This window comes from Bos javanicus, chromosome 4, assembly GCF_032452875.1.
Source record: "Bos javanicus breed banteng chromosome 4, ARS-OSU_banteng_1.0, whole genome shotgun sequence".
Lineage (NCBI taxonomy): Eukaryota > Metazoa > Chordata > Mammalia > Artiodactyla > Bovidae > Bos > Bos javanicus.
This window is the reverse complement of record NC_083871.1, coordinates 81,797,528-81,817,029: the sequence shown is the minus strand read 5'-3', so window position 1 is coordinate 81,817,029 and position 19,502 is coordinate 81,797,528. Positions and strand designations below refer to the sequence as shown.

The following is a 19,502-nucleotide window of genomic DNA, read 5'->3' as shown; positions in this document are numbered from 1 at the left end:
ACACCTTCTCTGTAAATCTGAAATCATTCTAATGTAAAGAGTTTGTTTTGAAAAAGCCTTTAGAGGGACTTCCCTGACAGTCCAGTGGTTAAGATTCTGTACTTCCACTGCAGGGGGTGCAGGTTCAGCCCCTGATTGGGGAACTAAGATCCCATCTGAGATTCTCAGAACGTAAAAAAGGTTTTAAAAACAAGGCATTTAGAATGAAGTTGCATTTGATACTTTCACTTCATGCCTCTACTGCCATATTTGTACTCTTCCTTGGTGTATTTTTCCTCCATCAATGAAGTGAACGTGAAGCTCAAATGATTGAGGGTAGATAAAGGAAGACATGCTGCTTGTTTCCTCCCATGTAATAAATGAGTTCATTGCTAAGAAGCATAAATAAATGCCTGCATGCGTTATTGGTTATTTTAACACATAGAGATATTTCTTGCTCATTTCCTCTTATCCAGGGAGCAGATTTTAAGAGTAAAAGAAGATGAGAATGTTCCATTTCTGCTCGTTGGAAACAAATCAGATTTGGAAGATAAAAGGCAGGTTTCCGTAGAAGAGGCGAAAACCAGAGCCGATCAGTGGAACGTTAACTATGTGGAAACATCTGCCAAGACGCGGGCCAATGTCGACAAGGTAAAAGGGGACCCTCCTCACCACAACATCGTGTTAAAACAGGTTGATTTGCTTAACTCGGCTCCATCTGTGTCTAGAGATTCTGTTGAGACTTTCAGAGAGAAATTTAATACACGTTGATGTTTATCAGCCCTGAATGCTCAAGTACGCTGTTAGGACTTTCTTGACTTCACCTTGTCCTTAGGTTCCCAAAGGGTGCAAAAACACGAGACAGCCACAGCAAAGCACTGGCCAGATTCCTGACTTGAATCCTTCCTCTTTTTTCTTTTTTCCTTTTCTTTTCCTGTGGCTGGAGAATATTTTATTTTATTTTCTTCTTTCCTTTTCTTTTCCTGATTGGCTGGAGAATCTTTTCTTTTCTTTTTTCTTTCCTTTTCTTTTCCTGATTGGCTGGAGAATGTCTGCGCTGACACCTGCCCATCCCCACTTAAGTTCTCCCAAGTGAAGGTGGCTCCCAAGATGAAGGAGCCCGGAGGGAGAGGGTTTTGAAATCTCTGTCACCACAGCTGCACTCCCCACCCTCCACTTCTGTTCTCCACCCCCTCACCCCTCTCTCCACCCAAGGGAAAGAGAGCTCCTCTGCCCTCTTCCCTCATCTTTGCACTTTGTGCAGCTGGGCCCTTCCTAGAGACCAGGTGAGGAACACTTTGGAGCCTTCCCAGGTGCCGTTCAGCTGCCCACCACCGCCCCCCCTCCCCCTGACACCACTGTCAGCATTCAGGAAGCCTGCTGGTGGGGCTGGAGCAGCTCTGGGGGGGGAGCCCTTCCAGGGAGACCTTTTCAGTCCCCGAGTATCTCAGCCCTACAGGTGCCTCAGAAAAACTAACATGCAGAAGGATTGCCTATAAAGCCTGATAAACACAGGTTCCTGGGTCTTCTCCAGAGACTTGGATTCATTTGCTCTGGGGTCAGTCCTAAGAATTTGCAGGTCTCGTTAGCTCCTGGGTGTGCAGGTGGGGTGGTGGACCGCACTTGAAGTAACGCTGCCCTAGATGTCTGCAGGTGTTTGTGGACTAGTCTGCTGTGTCTGGAGATCCATAACCCTGGTCCAGAAATCATGATGTTAAAAGTTTAGAGGTTCTTTCTGCCTGTTTACTGTAGGTTTAAAGGCATTGTCATTTTAAGCTCACTTTTTTTTTTCCAGTCACACAGTTAGATTCCTCTAAGTCCAGGATATCTTTACAACATGCTACAAAAGTTCTACTCAGTGAACCAGTTTCCGCTAGTTACAGCAAATGTTTTTCAAAATACTAATGAAATATAGTTTAAGATTCAGTGTGTATGAGGTTTTGAAAGGCACCACAGAACAGTATCATAGCATATATATACTTTGTTTCCTCCTGTTTAATATCTGGAGCAGATGGTAGAACACACACTAAAACCTATTTGAACTAAGGGGAGTGGGGAGGAGAGGTGAACAGTAACTGTCCGGCTCTGAGGCTTGCAGCAGTCCTGTGGTGTCACCTGCTGGCATCAGAGGCCCGGGGGAAGTACAGTCATGCACGTTGTCAGAGTTATCACAGGACAGTGAGAAAAAGACCAGCAACTCAATGGGAAGACAGTCAAAAAATATAGACACCCTTGTAATAGAAGAGAACTACAAATTACTTTAAAGTTTAAAAGCGGCTTAGTCTAACTTATAATAGGAAGCACAGTTTAAAAATAGGACTTTTTTCTTACCTGTTACATTGGGGAATAAAGGAACAAGACTGATAATAATACTGTTGACAGGAGTATGGGGAGGAGGGAAAAGGAACTCTCATATGTTCGTAGAAGGGCAATTTGGTAATTATCAAAATTATGACCCCACCAATTCAAGTTCTAAAATTTATATAAAGTCATACATCCATGTAGCAGTAGTCACTGAAGCATTATCTGTAGAAACAAAAGACTGGAAATATCAAAGTGTCCAATAACAGACTATTTTAAAGGCTGGTGCATCCATATAATGAAATATTGTACAGCCATTAAAAAAAAATGAAGAGAACTTCCCTGGTGGTACAGTTGATAAGAAACTGCCTCCCAGTGCAGGGGACACAGGTCGACCCTGGTCCATGAAGATCTCACAATGCCGCGGAGCAAGTAAGCCCATGTGCTACAACTGCTGAGCCTGGGAGCTGCAGCTACTGAAGCCCACACACCTGGAGCCTGTGCTCACCAACAAGAGAACCCACTGCAGTGAGAAAAGCCTGTGCAACGCAACCAAGAGTAGTCCCCACTCACCACAGCTAGAGAAAACTTCGAGCAGCAGTGAAGACCCAGGAGGCCAAAAATAAGTTATTTTTTTAAAAATGAGGGTAGAGCTAAATGTGCTGATCTTCAGCATTAAGAAATGAAATATAGAACAGTAGCAGTAGCTGTAGTTTGCTGCCATCTGTGTTTGAAACACATCATGCACACAAGCACACATCTGTGTGTATCAGGGGGATATGCAAGAATCTACTACCTGTGGCTGCCACCAGGTAGATGCATTTTTCACAAGCACCTCAGTGGCTGCAGAAAAGTAACGTGCAGCAACTCTTCAGCCACAGCGTGAGTCCACGTCCTTCAGGCCCTACTCAGTGTGCACTCAGACACTTGCCTGGAGAATCCCATGGACAGAGGAGCCTGGTGGGCTGCAGTCCATAGGGTTGCACAGAGTCGGACACAACTGAAGCAGCTTAGCATGCATGCATGCACAGACACTTGTTAGTGATATTGAACTTTTTAATTATTACACTAATAGCTTTTAAATTATTATGCTAATATCTCCCATTACTTGCCAATTTCTAGACAGACAAAAATTGATAAATCCTAAAATACTGTGCAACAAGCAATTGTTTTCTAGTGCCTGGTATCAAAATAATAAAGGAAGCAGTCATTTTCCACAGCTGTTTTTATTTATTTATTTTTTCTAATTTTATTTTATTTTTAAACTTTACATAATTGTATTAGTTTTGCCAAATATCAAAATGAATCCGCCACAGGTATACATGTGTTCCCCATCCTGAACCCTCCTCCCTCCTCCCTCCCCATACCATCCCTCTGGGTCGTCCCAGTGCACTAGCCCCAAGCATCCAGTATCGTGCATCGAACCTAGACTGGCAACTCATTTCTTATATGATATTTTACATGTTTCAATGTCATTCTCCCAAATCTTCCCACCCTCTCCCTCTCCCACAGAGTCCATAAGACTGTTCTATACATCAGTGTCTCTTTTGCTGTCTCGTACACCGGGTTATTGTTACCATCTTTCTAAATTCCATTTTTAAAAGGGCTGAAGAAAGGTTAATAAGTGAAAATTTTATTAAATTACTTTAAAATTGTAATTGATAAAATATATGTGCTAATTATTAATTACTCAAATGTAATCCATTGGGTTACATCTTCGGAGCTATCACTTGCAGTGCTTCTTTATTTTTATGTTGAAAAGTCAGATGGAAGATTAGGTTATATTATGTAAGCAGATTTTACCCTAAAGTGTAATTCAGAAAATCTTCCTGTTTTCCCATTTTTTTAACGTACTTGGAAGAAGCAGACTTTAGTTCTATACTTTCCTGTCCCTGTACTCCCCAAATAAGAGCTCTTTAATATTCATATAGTACTCCCAATGTTTACTGCTGTGATTCAGAGATGTACCAGGCACAAATTATCCACTTGCTTTATTCTGTTTTCTTTGTAGGTATTTTTTGATTTAATGAGGGAAATTCGGGCCAGAAAGATGGAAGACAGCAAAGAAAAGAATGGAAAAAAGAAGAGGAAAAGTTTAGCCAAGAGAATCAGAGAAAGATGCTGCATTTTATAATCAGAGCCCAAACTCCTTTCTTATCTTGACCATACTAATAAATATAATTTATAAGCTTTGCCATTGAAGGCTCAATTGACTGAAATTACTTTAACATTTTGGAAATTGTTATGTATCTCTAAAAGCATGAATTGGAACTGCACTGAAAGTCAAATTCACTTAAAAAGAAATTAGTGTGGCTTCACCAAGAAGCAAAGTTCAACTTATTTCATAATTGCCTACATTTATCACGGTCCTGAATGTAGCGTGGGCGCTTGTGTTTTGCCGGCAGTCTTTCTTGAACTGTTCGAGAGGTGAGAATGGGGGTGGACAATGGGAGGAAAGGCTACTTCCTCTGGTTTATTATAAAGCTTAAATTTTATAATCATTTTAAAATGGCTTGGTCTTCTACTGCCTTGAAAAAGAAATGACAATTGTGAACATGATAGTTAAACTGTACCACTTTTTTTTTTAACCATTGTTATGCAAAATATAGAAGAAAAAGTGACTGGCATGATTGTTGCATATAGTTCAATTGAGAGTAATTCATCTGTGAACCTGCATTAATTACCTGGTGATTAACTTAGAAAAGTGGTGTAAACTTGTACATGGAAATTTTTTAATATGCCTTAATTTAGAAACTGAAAGATACCTGGTTACATCATTCTGGGTTGTATCTGGCATCCTCATGGTGCCGTGGGCCCACTGCCCACGTGTCCTGGTGAGAGAATATATGTCAGGATGGAGGACAACTTTTGTATAGAAGATGCTCAAGAAATAACTGCTAGAGTCTGTCCAAATGTAAAATGTGTGCCATACTCTGGTTCTTGAAAATGAAGTTCCAGAGCTCCTTGATTGCTTTTAATTAACTGTAAGGTAGTTTAAAAATGAAGGACCAGCATATACTTGTAAGATAATTTTAGACTATGAGGATTCAGTATGTCTCAGTGAACCCTTATTCTTTAAGATGCTGATCCCTGGAAATCCTTTTATGCAAGTGGTGAATATGTGTTAAGATTTTGATCTCTTTGGAGCAGGGCATAGGAAAAGTGTCCACGGTGCTAATGCGTTTTGCACTAGACCACTTCAGGAAAATAGTTGTGCTTGCCATCTGTTAACTTCTAAATTGGTATTCCTGAGGTTGCAGTTTGGCTGTGCGGGAGTTACTAGGAGTGTATGTAGTCTGTGTTCATAATGAAGAACACTGTAGTTACATTTTCCTAAAGTTAACATCGAACAGCCAAACCTGAGGATAGTGCAGAAAACATGTTTGCCACCAAACAGTAGGCTCTGTCCCTGTTGTACGGCATACCCACTGAAGGGACATAATTTCAATGGGAAAAATACCACTATCAGATTTTTCTTTTCTTTGGAATGGGACTAGGGCAGTTGTTTCAATAAAGTTTTGCTTTCTTTATGCTCAGTCTTAATCTCAGCAAGTCAAAGATGTGTTCAGGCATTCCAGATAACAGATGTGTCCGTAAAGTTAACACAGATAGGCTATTTAGGAACTGAACTCTTTAGATACTACATCCAGCTTGTCATGTTAAATATGTGTCCCTAAAGGGTTTGAGATGTACATCTTTCATTTCCTACTTTTCATAGGCTGTGCCGTGTGCAGAATTAAAGTTCCCCATATAAGCGCTGCCCCGCGGGCCCAGCGGTCTCCATGTGTACGTGTTGCAGTCTCATTTAACCAGGGGTCCTGACCACTAATGTCGTGACTTTGCTTTGAGACCTTTCCTCTCCTGGGTACTGAGGTGCTATGAAGCCAAATGACAAAGATGCATCACATGTCTTAGGCTGATGCCACTACCCGACTGGTTTATTTGCAATTTGAGCCATTTAAAGACCAATAAACTTCCTTTTTTTAAATGTTTGTGGTGTTACTTGATGTTTACAGTAGAACATGTAAAATTCAACCTGGGCATCCTTACCAGAGACTTGAAAACACCTCAGTCTTTTGAGCTATCAGTTTAGGAACTTCTGTGTGAGAAGAGTCCTGAGCCAGATGTGCTCGGTCACAGGGCCATCATTACTCAGGTTTAAACAAGGCTCCGAAATGGCAGAGCCCCGACATGCACAGTTGCATGGAAGGCACTCTTCTGCTGTCACGAGAGTCCTCCACTGTACGTACTTTTCGAATACTACTCGACTCCTGAGTGGGTAGGTGGCAGCTTTATCTTCGTTTTGTAAATCAGACTGATCCCCAGAGACAACTCCATTTCCAAACTGGCAGGAGGAATCCCCCCTCCCCCTGCCGTCTCATCATACTTCAGGCATTCACTCACATTTGATGTCTGGAAAACAGTGGCCTACTAGCTGTCACACAGCCCCTGGGCTGGAAATGATCTGCCCCAACATTGATCACAACCCTTCAAGATCCGATTCACTTTAATTTCTTAATTCATAAGCAGTGAGCACATTTATAATTGGCATAATTTTAATCTTGCTGTATGGACCCATTCTTAACACCAATCAGGGGCATGATGTTGAACATTATATACTAAACAAAGGTTAGACTAAGTTGTCTCAAAGTGAATCAGAATGTCATTTTCAAAATTTTATAAGGGAACGTAAAATTTAAAACTATCAAAGCATTTACCAGAATTTAACAGTTTTCAAACTAATCCTTTAAAAAAAAAATCCATCATTAAAAGTCCCCTTTAGCAAATTGCTTTGAAAGTCAAGAGTGGACAGACCAATGGAAGCCTTCATTCATGCCCTTAGTTTGTGATAAGTTCTTATGAACCACCTACTGTGGGCACTGCTGCGAATATAACAGGTGGAAGGACAGGCATGATGAGTTCAGGACAAGTATAGAGATTCACACAGAGCAAAGTACCTATGTGTTACAAGGAAAGCAAGTTTTAAAAAGAGATTAAGTCTAGGTCTCCTTATCCTGGGCCAGACACCCTATTTCTTATGATTGTAAACTCATAGAGTAATAGCAAACAGTGCATTCTATATGCAAGATACTGTATATTTTTTAATATTAACTCTTTGAGGTACTTGCTATCATTAGCCTTTATCTTCCAGATGGAAAAACTAAGTTGAATAACTTGCCCAGAGCCAAAAAAATGGCAAAATTATTAGCGGATTGGAAACAAAGTAGTCCAGTCCCAAGTCCATGCTCTGAATCCCTGCAGGTGAAGGAGTAGAGGATAGAGTTAATGATAGAGGGGCCTGTACTACGGGGGGGAAACATCCAGGATTTTCCCCAGGCTGATTTCCTTCAGAGCTTGCAGAGGTTGCTGTGAACCAAGAGGCCTCCTGGGCATACAGCCTGGTTGCTAAGAGAGAAATCAAGTGTGGAGGGAAAACCTTGTGCAGAGCTCAGCTGTGGAGTCAGCCTTACAGTGCTTTTTCCATAACATCAGTCAAGAGGCAGCATTCTTTGGCAGGCAAGAAGCCTGTATCCTACATTTCTTTAACTGCAAAAAATTTCCTAGTCATTTGCTCCAGCAGCACTGCCTGCAGCTGTTGTGGACAGCTGCCTGGAAACGCATGAAGGTAGGTGGGGAGGGACGTTCAGCCATCCGTACTCTCAATCCTTACAGAAGCACCATTTCTGGGGAGAGTGAGGGGCCCAGAGAGCATTTAACATCTGTTTAAGAAAGGCCATGACGGTCCAGTGGTTAGGACTCTGAGCTTTCACTGCTGGGGCCAAGTTCAGTCCTCAGTCAAGGAACTAAGATCCTCCAAACCATGCAGTGCAGCCAAGAAAGAAAAAAAAAAGCCGTGAGAACTGTGATAACTTACACAGCTAATCTGATAGAAGAACAAGATCACTTTTATCAAAAGCCCTAAGGAAAGAAAACAGCTGAAGTTTCTCGAAAACAGCTGCTTCCAAGCTCCTAGCAGCTAGAAAGTTCTCCTAAGGGCAAAGTGAAACAACCCAAAAGTAAGAGTCAAGACTTGTTGAATTAGAAGGGAAAGGAGCAGGTGTGAGAGCTAAATTCTGGGCCTTTGCCCGAGGAATTGTATGCTGGCGCCCTCAGCATTGCACCATTATATGCCAACTCTATTGTTTATGACCAACCTAGACAGCATATTAAAAAGCAGAGACATTACTTTGCCAACAAAGGTCCGTCTAGTCAAAGCTATAGTTTTTCCAGTACTCCTGTATGGATGTGAGAGTTGGACTGTGAAGAAAGCTGAGTGCCAAAGAATTGATGCTTTTGAACTGTGGTGTTGGAAAAGACTCCTGAGAGTCCCTTGGACAGCAAGGAGATCCAACCAGTCCATCCCAAAGGAAATCAGTCCTGAATATTCATTGGAAGGATTGATGCTGAAGCTGAAATTCCAATACTTTGGCCACCTGATGCAAAGAACTGACTCATTGGAAAAGTTGAAGGCAGTAGGAGAAGGGGATGACAGAGGAGAAGATGGTTGGATGGCATCACCAACTCAATGGACATGAGTTTGGGTAAGCTCTGGGAGCTGGTGATGGACAGGAAAGCCTGGCATGCTGCAGTACGTGGGGTCAGAGTCGGACACAACTGAGCGACTGAACTGAACTGATACCAACTCTGTTGTTTACAGACTGATCTTTGCAAAGGGTGCCAATTTGGTGAAAAAGTATTTGGATGATTTTCCTGGACACCTGGAAGTTGGCTTAGAAGGAGCTTGGAATTCACTTTGAACTTAGTCTTCAGGTCTCCTTAGTCTCCAGTTCAGTTCAGTTCAGCCGCTCAGTCATGTCCGACTCTTTGCGACCCCATGAATCGCAGCACGCGAGGCCTCCCTGTCCATCACCAACTCCTGGAATTTACCCAAACTCAAGTCCATCGAGTCGGTGATGCCATCCAGCCATCTCATCTGTCGTCCCCTTCTCCTCTTGCCCCCAATCCCTCCCAGCATCAGGGTCTTTTCCAGTGAGTCAGCTCTTCGCATCAGATGGCCAAAGTATTGGAATTTCAGCTTCAGCATCATTTCTTCCAATGAACACCCAGGATGGATCTCCTTTAGGATGGACTGGTTGGATCTCCTTGCAGTCCAAGGGACTCTCAAGAGTCTTCTCCAACACCGCAGTTCAAAAGCATCAATTCTTTGGCACTCAGCTTTCTTCACAGTCCAACTTTCACATCCAGACGTGACCACAGGAAAAACCATAGCCTTGACTAGATGGACCTTTGTTGGCAAAGTAATTTCTCTCTGCTTTTCAATATAACTATCTAGGTTGGTCATAACTTTCCTTCCAAGGAGTAAGCGTCTTCTAATTTCATGGCTGCAATCACCATCTGCAGTGATTTCGGAGCCCAGAAAAATAAAGTCTGACACTGTTTCCACTCTTTCACTGTTTCCACTTTTCCACTGTTTCCCCATCAATTTCCCATGAAGTGATGGGACCAGATACCATGATCTTAGTTTTCTGAATGTTCAGCTTTAAGCCAACTTTTTCACTCTCCTCCTTCACTTTCATCAAGAGGCTTTTTAGTTCCTCTTCACTTTCTGCCAGAAGGGTGGTGTCATCTGCATATCTGAGGTTATTGATATTTCTCCCAGCAATCTTGATTCCAGCTTGTGCTTCTTCCAGCCCAGCGTTTCTCATGATGTACTCTGCATTATAAGTTAAATAAGCAGGGTGACAGTATACAGCCTTGACGTACTCCTTTTCCTATTTGGAACCAGTCTGTTGTTCCATGTCCAGTTCTAACTGTTGCCTCCTGACCTGCGTATAGGTTTCTCAAGAGGCAGGTCAGGTGGTCTGGTATTCCCATCTCTTTCAGAATTTTCCACAGTTTATTATGATCCACACAGTCAAAGTCTTTGGCTTAGTCAATAAAGCAGAAATAGAGGTTTTTCTGAACTCTCTTGCTTTTTCAGTGATCCAACAGATGTTGGCAATTTGATCTCTGGTTCCTCTGCCTTTTCTAAATCCAGCTTGAACATCAGGAAGTTCACGGTTCACATATTGCTGAATCCTGGCTTGGAGAATTTTGAGCGTTACTTTACTAGCGTGTGAGATGAGTGCAATTGTGCAGTAGTTTGAGCATTCTTTGGCATTGCCTTTCTTTGGGATTGGAATGAAAACTGACCTTTTCCAGTCCTGTGGCCACTGCTGAGTTTTCCAAATTTGCTGGCATATTGAGTGCAGCACTTAATAGATAGTTGGGATATAAAATAGTGGGTGGACTTTGTAGTCAAAAGATAAGTGATTGTTGTCCAAGATGTGGGGAAACACATCCAGGTGGGGGAGGGGGCAGTATGGCAGAGTCTTCAAATATGAAAACCACATACCTTAACATTCATAAAATTCCCTTTTTCTATATCTCTAAAGAAATAACTGCACATGTGCCCAGAGTCATGCCCACGGTGGTTCACTGTAGCACTGCTTACTAGAAGAACACTTCTGAGAACTACCTGAATGTCTAGAAACTCAGGAATGGCTGAAGAAACATAGACAATCCATACTATACAACAGTTTGAAGGAACAGACTAGAGATATTTATCAGTATAGAGAAGTCTTTACAATATTCTTGGGTCAAAAATGCATCTTTGGGACTTCCCTGGCAGTCCAGTGGTTAAGACTCTGTGCTTCCAATGTAGGGGGCATGAGTTCAATCCCTAGTCGGGAAACTAAGATCCCACATGTCACACAATGCTGCCAAAAGCTTTTTTAATTTTTAAATTTAAAAATACATCTTTGACCATGGTACAAACATTGTAACTTTTTTGTAAAACCCATATACAAACAACAACATATACATTGTATAAGTTTGTTTATCTTGAGAAAGCTCATTTTTTTTAATCTAGAGGAATATACCTGAAATACATAATAATGGTTACTCATGAGAGAATAATGAAAAGGGAACGGATTTGAGGGTTTAAACTTTATCCTTAAAAAAAAATTTTTTTTTAAGTCAACCTGGGGGATTGTCAGGTTGACTGCTTTTTTAAAAAAATTATTTATTTTTGGCTATGCTGGGTCTTTGTGCTACATGGACTTTTCTCTAATTGCAGTGAGCAGGGGCTACTCTCTAGTCGTGGTCCACAGGCTCCTCTTGTGGAGCACAGGCTCTAGAGCACACGGGCGTCAGTAGTTGCGGTTCCCGGGTTCTAGGGCACAGGCTCAATAGCTGTGGTGCACGGGCTTAGTTGCTCCTCAGCATGTGAGATCTTCTCAGATCAGGGATCACACCTGTGTTTCCTGCATTGGCAGGTAGATTCTTTACCACTGAGCCACCAGGGAAGTCCTATCCTGTCATTTTTAAATGAAAGATGCATTCATGTATTACTCACATAATTGAAATTAATTTTCTTAAATATATGATTACATGTAGCCAAAGTCCTCATACCTAGAATATATAGAGAACGCTCAAAACTCAACATTAAAGAAAAAACAATTAGAAAATGGACAAAAGAAACATTTCACTAAGTGGCAAATAAACATGAAAAGATGTTCATCATCATTAGCCATTAGGGAAATGCAAATTTAAGACACTGTCAGAAGAGTTAGATGACAAGTCACAGACTGAGGGAAAATATTTTCAAAAGACACATATGTTAAAGGACTGTGGTACAAAATATGCAATGAATTCTTCAATCTTAACATTAAGAAAATAACCCAATTTTTTTTAAATAGGCCAAAGACCCTAAGAGACACCGCACCAAAGAAGATATTCAGATAACAAACAAGTACATGAAAAAACACTCCACATCATGGGTCATCAAGGAGATGCAAACTAAAGCAAGAAGGAGATAGTACCACACACCTGTTAGAATGACAACGCCAAGTGCTGGTGAGGAAGCGGAGCAGTACGTACTCTCATTCATTGCTGGTGGGAATGCAAAATGGTATAGACCCTTTGGAAGACAGCTTGGTGGTTTCTTCCAAAACTATAAATAAAGTTTTGGGACTTGCCTTGTGGTCCATTGGTTAAGAATCCTCCTTGCAATGCAGGGGACATGGGTTCCATCCCTGGTGGGAGAACTAAGATCTCACATGGTTCAAAGCAAGTAAGCCCACGGACTGCAACTAAGACCTCCTGGAGGTCTTAGTAACTTAAAAAAAAAAAAAAACTGTGGTATTGGCATAAGAATAGACAAATAGACAATGGAACAGAATTTAGAGTCCCAAAACAAATCTTCACATTTAGAGCCAATCTGTTTTGGACCAAGGTGCCAAGACAATTCAATGAAAAAGAGTAGTTTTTCAACAAAATCATGCTGGGACTGGATATCCACAAACAAAAGAATGAAGTTGTATTCTTTCTTCATACCATATACAAAATTAACTCAAAATGGATCCCTGACCTAAAATATGAGGACAAAACTACAAAACTCTTAGAAGAAAAGAGAAGTAAATCTTTGTAACCTTAGATTCAACAAAGCCTACTAAGCTATAACACACACAGAACAAAAAAATTAATTGAACTTCATCAAAATTTAAAACTTTTGTGCTTCACAGAATGCCATCAAGAAAGCATAAAGACAACCCCCAAAATAAAATATTTGCAAGTCTTATATCTGATAAGGAATTTGCATCTAGACTATTAAGAAACCTATAACTCAACAATTAAAATACAACCCAATTTAAAAATGCACAAAAGTTCCAAATAAACATTTTTCCCCCCAAGAAAATATGCAAATCGCCAATAAGCACATGAAAAGATGCTCAGAGGCAGAATCAAGATGGTGCAATAGGATGTGGAAGTCACTTCCTCCCACAAATGCATCAAAATACATCTAATACCTACTCAATGCTGGCCTAACTCAGACACCCAAAACTGCAAGAAAGATCTCCATATAACCAGGTAGGATGAAAGGAGGGTAGAGAAAGGAATCAGGACAGAACCTATACCCCTGGGAGGGGGCTGTGAAAGACAAAAGGTTCCCGCAGCCTGGGAAGGCCTTTCACCAGTGGGGTGATCAGTCAGGACAGAAAAGGAGTTTCAGAGGCTCAGTGAAACAGGCAGTTTGCAGCACACAGAACAGAGCAAGACCTGCATAGGTGGTCTGTGCCACCTCCTCGCACTCTCCAGACTGAGACGCACATCGGCTAGTGCATGTGGGCACTGGATGCTGGATGCTGAAACTCTGGCTTCAGCGGACAAACACGGGGAGAAGACTGGGATGGGCTGCACGGAGACAGCTGGAAGGGGCTGGAGCTTTGTTCTTGGCTCACAGTGGGCTTGACACGGCCACTGAAATCTCATTGTTGGGACTTGCCTGGTGGTCCAGAGTTTAGGACTTCACCTTTCAATGCAGGGGGTACAGGTTTGTTTGATCCCTGGTCAGGGAAATAAGATCCCATGTGCTTTGCAGCCAAAAAACTAAAACATAAAACAGAAGTAATATTGTACAAATTCAATAAAGACTTTTAAAATAATCCACACCAAAAAAAAAAAAAAAACCCTTAAAAAAATAAAAAGAAGGGCTTCCTGGTGGTAAAGAATCCGCCTGCCAATGCAGGCTGATCCAGGAATATCCCACATGCTGCAGAACAACTGAGCCCATGTGCCACAACTATTGAGCCTGTGGCTCTAGTGCCTGGGAGCCACAGCTACTGAAGCCTGTGCTCTCTAGAGCCCATGCTCCACGACGAGAGAAACCACCACAATGAGAAGCCCTTGCACCACAACTAGAGAGTAGCCCCAGCTCTCTGCAACTAGAGAAAGCCCATGTGCAGCGACAAAGACCCAGCACGGTCAAAAATAAATTTTTAAAAATCAAGAGAATTCCCTTGAAATAACAAAATGTACCCCAATGTTCATTGCAGTACTATTTACAATAGTCAAGACATGGAAACAACATAAATGTCCCTTGATAGATGATGGATAAAGAATATGTAATATGTGTGTGTGTGTGTGTGTGTGTAGGTATGAATATATAAATGGAATACTACTCGGCCATAAAAAAGAATGAAATAATGTCATTTGCAGCAACATGTTTGGATCTAGAGATTATCATACTAAGTGAAGTCAGAAAGAGAAAGACAAATACCATATGATATCACTTATATGTGGAATCTAAAATATGACACAAATGAATTTATCCATGAAACAGAAGCAGACTCACAGACCTAGAGAACAGACTTGTGGTTGTCAAGGGCAAAGGAAAGGAAGGATTGGGCATTCAGGATTATATAGTATGAATGAATAACAAAGTCCTATTATATAGCACAGGGCACTATATTCAGTATCCTGTAATAAACCATAATGAAGGCAAATATGAAAAAGAATATATATATACATTCTTTGTATATACATATATATACATTCTTTGTATATACATATATATATATTCTTTATATATACATATATATATATATATATATAAAACTGGATCACTTTGCTGTACACCAAAAAATAACACATTGTAAATCAACTATACTGGATATATAATACATACACATATATACTATGCAGGCTTGGCAAAGTTATATGGAAACTAGAAGTCTGATACACTACTGATGGAAATAAAGTCTTGATAAAAGCAAAACAAAGGCGGGGGCGCGGGCTGGCGTGCAGTGCTGGCGCAGCAACGTTGTGAATCGCTGGCTGCGTGGCAGTGAGTGTGCGCTTTTCCCAGCCCAACAGCGACGTTCCACAGGCATGAGCTATAACCGCTCCATCACCGTCTTCTCTCCCAACGGCCACCTCTTCCCAGTGGAGTACTTGCAGGAGGCCATGAAGAAGGGCTGGACCATGGTCAGTGTTCGAGGAAAAGACATTGTTGTTCTTGGTGTGGAGAAGTCAGTGGCCAAACTGCAGGATGAAAGGACAGTGCGGAAGGTCTGTGCTCTGGATGATAATGTCTGCATGGCATTCGCCGACTCACTGCTAACGCAAGGATAGTCACCAACAGGGCCCGGGTGGAATGCCAGAGCCACCGGCTGACTGTGGAGGACCTAGTCACCATGGAGTACATCACCCGTTATATCGCCAGTCTGAAGCAGCGCTACACACAGAGCAAGGAGCGCTGGGGGTTTGGCATCTCTGCCCTCCTTGTGGGTTTTGACTTCGATGGCACGCCCGACTCTATCAGACTGACCTCCCGGCACATACCATGCCTGGAAAGCCAATGCTGTAGGCCAGGTTGCCAAGTCAGTGCGTGAATTCCTAGAGAATTATACTGAGGAAGCCATTGAAACCATCTGACTATTAAGCTGGCTATCAGGGTCCTTCTGGAAATGGTTCAGTCAGGTGGCAAAAACATAGAGCTTGCTGTTGTGAGGCAAGATCAACCCCTCAAGATTTTAAATCCTGAAGAAATTGAGAAGTACATTGCTGAGATTGGGGAAAAAAAAAAAAAAGAAGAAAATGCAAAGAAGAAACAAAAGAAAGCATCATGATGAGATTAAATTTTGCTTGTAACAATTTTTAAATTCAAATCATGGCTGATTTCCAAAATGATACATAGGTATTTCCATTCCATTTATCTGTAACTGTCTAAGTGTTCTACAATAAATTTGCCTATTTTTTTTTTTCAAGTGAAACAAAAAGATGTTCAATGTCTTTACACATTAGGGAAATTCAAGTCAAAGCCACAATGAGATCCTACTTCACCTTCACTAGAAAAGAATGGCTGTAATCAAAAAGATAGTATTGGTGATGTTGTGGAGATATCAGAATCTTCATACACTGCTGGTGAGAATGTAAAATAGTATAACTGCTTTGGAAAACAGTTTGGCTATTCTTGAGAAGATTAAACAGAGTGATCATATGATTCAATAATTTCATTCAGGTATACCTAAGAGTATTGGAAACATATGTCCATGCAAAAACTTGTACATAAATGTTCACAGCAGCATTATTCATCACAGCCAAAAAGTGGAAATGACTCAATGTTCATCAACTGATGGCTAGATAAACAAAGTGGTTTATCCACACAGGGAATATTCCCGGCAATAACAAGGAATGAAGTACATGCTATAGTGATACTGAGCAAAAGGCTTGCTGCCCCATGTGCATAGAAGCCAATACTGTGGCACTGGCTTTTGAGGAAAGAACAAGCTTTATTGCAACATGAACCTGTAAGGAGATAGGAGGCCTAGCTCAAATCTGTTTCCCAAATCTGGGATTCAGTCAAACGTTTATGAGTTGGGGGAGAATGGATTAGTATGCAGATATGCTGGTGGGACAGGTTTCAAATGGAGGGCTTTGGAACTTGGCATTTATGGGAAGATATGGGAGGAGGCTTCGGCAGTGGATCTTCTGGGTTCTGAAAGGGTTCTAGCATTCAAGTTCCAGTCATGTCTCCATAGTTTAGTTCTGGGGTTTGGGGGGCATCACACTCTCTTTATAATTTCCCATGCCTAGGGTCTCACCCAACACAAGGGGGTTGGGGGAACTTTAGTTCCGAGTGTTATTAAAGGTCAAAATTTTCTCTTCTGTGCATAATTTATGGTTTTGCTCTGTTGTCTTTGAAAAACAGCTCAGTATCTTATTATTGACAGAGTACGACTTGTTTCAGCTCTTCCTACAGTTGCAACAACGTGGATGAACCTTGAAAACTTTGTGCTAAGTAAAAGAAGTCAGTCACCAAAAAAACACATATTATATGATTCTATTTATATGAAATGTCCAAAATAAGTGAATCTATAGAGGTAGAAAGTAGATTAGCGCATGCCTAGGACTGGGGGTTTGGGAAAAACGGAGTGACTGATAAGGTTTCTTTGGAGGGTGATGAAAAGGTTCTAAATTGACTGTGGTGATGGTTGTGCAAATGTTAATATGTGAAAAAAACTATCGAACCGAACACTTTAAATGGATGAAACGCATGGTATGGGAATTATATGTCAATAAAGCTGTTATCTTTCAAATAAAGATTGCATACTGTATGATTCCATTTATATAACATTCTCCATCTAGAGATGGAGAACAGATTCGTGGTTTCCAGGAAGAGGAGGGGGAGGGGTGGGTGTAAATACAAAAAGGCAGCAGGAGGGAGTTCTTTTTCAGCAATGGAGCAGTTCTGTATCTTGATTGTGGTGGTGATGACAGAAATTTCCAGAGGCGATCAAGCTGCGTCGATATATATACACACAAATGAATACAGTGTTTCTTTTTTTTTTTTTTCCAAGTGGTTAAAACTGAATAAGGCCTGTAGTCTAGAACAGTAATGTACCAATTTCCTGGCTTTGACACTGTACTACACCCATATGATGTCACTACCTGGGGGAAATAGGTGAGAGGTATAGGAAGCTTGTTGGATTAGTTTTACAGTTTTCTACAAGCCTATAACTATTTCAGGATAAAAACTTAAGATAGAATTACAGTTGTCCAAAATTGGAACATTTTCTCCCATGGAATGATTTCTCTGTTGCCAGAGTTTTTAAAAAGCCTTGGTATCATTAAAATTCTACAAATAATAAATGCTAGAATAGCATAGGGAACTCTACACAATACTCTGTAATGGCCTAAATGGGAAAAGAATCTTTAAAAAAGTGGATATATGTACATGTGGGCTTCCCAGATGGCACTAGTGGTAAAGAACCTGCCTGCCGATGCAGGAGACATAGGAGACATGAGTTTGATCCCTGGGTCAGGAAGATCCCTCGGAGGAGGGCCCAGCTAACACATTCCAGTGATCTTGCCTGAAGAATCCCATGGAGAGAGGAGCATGGTGGGCTACAGTCCATGGGGTTGTGACTTAGCATGCATGTACACATATATATGTACATATGTATATATATATTTGAAACAGCATGGTAAACCAACTATACTCCAATAAAAAATTTAAATAATAATAATAATAAATACTGGAGAGGCTGTGGATATCAGGGAAACTTCCTACAGTGTTGATAAGAATATAAACTGGTGCAGCCGCTGTGGAAAACGGTATGGAGGTTCCTTAAGAAACTAAAAATAGAGTTGCCATATGATCCATCAATCCCACTCCTAGGCATGTATCCAGATAAAACTCTAAATTCAAAAAGATACACGCACCCTAATGTTCATAGCAGCACTATTCATAGTAGCCAAGGCACGGAGACTATCATAGGATGTGAAGTCAGACAAAAACAAATACCATATGATATCACTTTTATGTGGAATCTAAAATGTTAGATTGAAATGAACTTATTATTTGTAACTTAAATAAGTTACAAATGAACTTATTTATCAGGCTTTCCAGGTGGCTCAGTGGGTTAAGAATCTGCCTGCAATGCAGGAGACCTGGGTTAGGAAGATCCCCTGGAGGAGGGCATGGCAACCCACTCCAGTATTCTTGCCTGGAGAATCCCATTGACAAAGGAGCCTGGCAGCCTGAAGTCCATGGCATCACAACGAATCAGACACGACTGAAGCGACTGAGCATACATACACGCACGAACTTATTTATAAAACAAAAACAGACTCACAGACATAGAAAACAAACTTAAAGTTACAAAAGTGTTTCCCCTCTTTGGAGGGTGGGGGAGGGATAAATTAGGATTCACAGATACAGACTACCCTACATATAAAATAGATAACCAACAAGGTCTCACTGTAGAGCACAGGAAACTATATTCAATATCCTATGATAAACCATAATGGAAACAAATATATTCTTTGCTGAACATTAGCAACTAACACAGCATTGTAAATCAACTATGCTTCAATAAAAAATAAGATAAAAATAAATAAATTTTTTAAAGGTTGGGTGAATCTGTATCTGGGATACTAAAAACTGTAGAGGGCTGGCAATTGAAAAGACTTTTTTCCATGGCAAATTCCAGATCCAGCTGTTACACAAGCCAGCCCTGTCCCTACTTACAGTTTTAGGCCTGAGAATGAGGTCTGGGACATGGAGGCTCTCAGAAATGCCTGGATGGGCCAGGCTACCCTCTGGTTCCAGGTGACCCAAAGCTCTTTATCTCCCAAGGCTGACTTGACAAACTCAGTTCTCTCTGGGCAAACCCAGCTCCAGTGAAGCTGAGGCTCTGTCTGGAAAATCTTTTCCTAAGATAAAAAGCAACTTCCTGCTCCAGGAGCCATTTGAAGATAGAGACTGAATCTCACTCCCTCTAGAATTCCCCATGCCCAGGGCTTCACCCAACACAAGGGAATGGCTAGCAGAGGAGCGTGTCTTTCATATCACTCCCAGTCCCTGTGGGTCTCAACTCTGGCAGCACATCAGAGCTTTTAGAAATATGGCAGATCCAGTTTTATACTAAAAGTAG

At 41.2% G+C, this 19,502-nt stretch overlaps 1 protein-coding gene and 1 pseudogene across 2 annotated transcripts in view; both read left to right on the top strand.

Moving 5' to 3' along the window:
- RALA (RAS like proto-oncogene A) overlaps positions 1-6,268 on the top strand; it is a 58,647-nt gene extending 52,379 nt beyond the window's left edge. For both annotated transcript variants that reach the window (XM_061414514.1, XM_061414515.1), the window contains 2 exons: positions 456-630; positions 4,292-6,268. In XM_061414514.1, coding sequence (XP_061270498.1) covers positions 456-630; positions 4,292-4,414 — 298 coding nt within the window. In that variant the 3' untranslated portion in view covers positions 4,415-6,268. The remainder of the gene's footprint in view (positions 1-455; positions 631-4,291) is intronic.
- Positions 6,269-14,716: 8,448 nt separating this feature from the next.
- LOC133246323 (proteasome subunit alpha type-7-like) lies at positions 14,717-17,253 on the top strand (annotated as a pseudogene).
- The last annotated feature ends 2,249 nt before the right edge of the window (positions 17,254-19,502 follow it).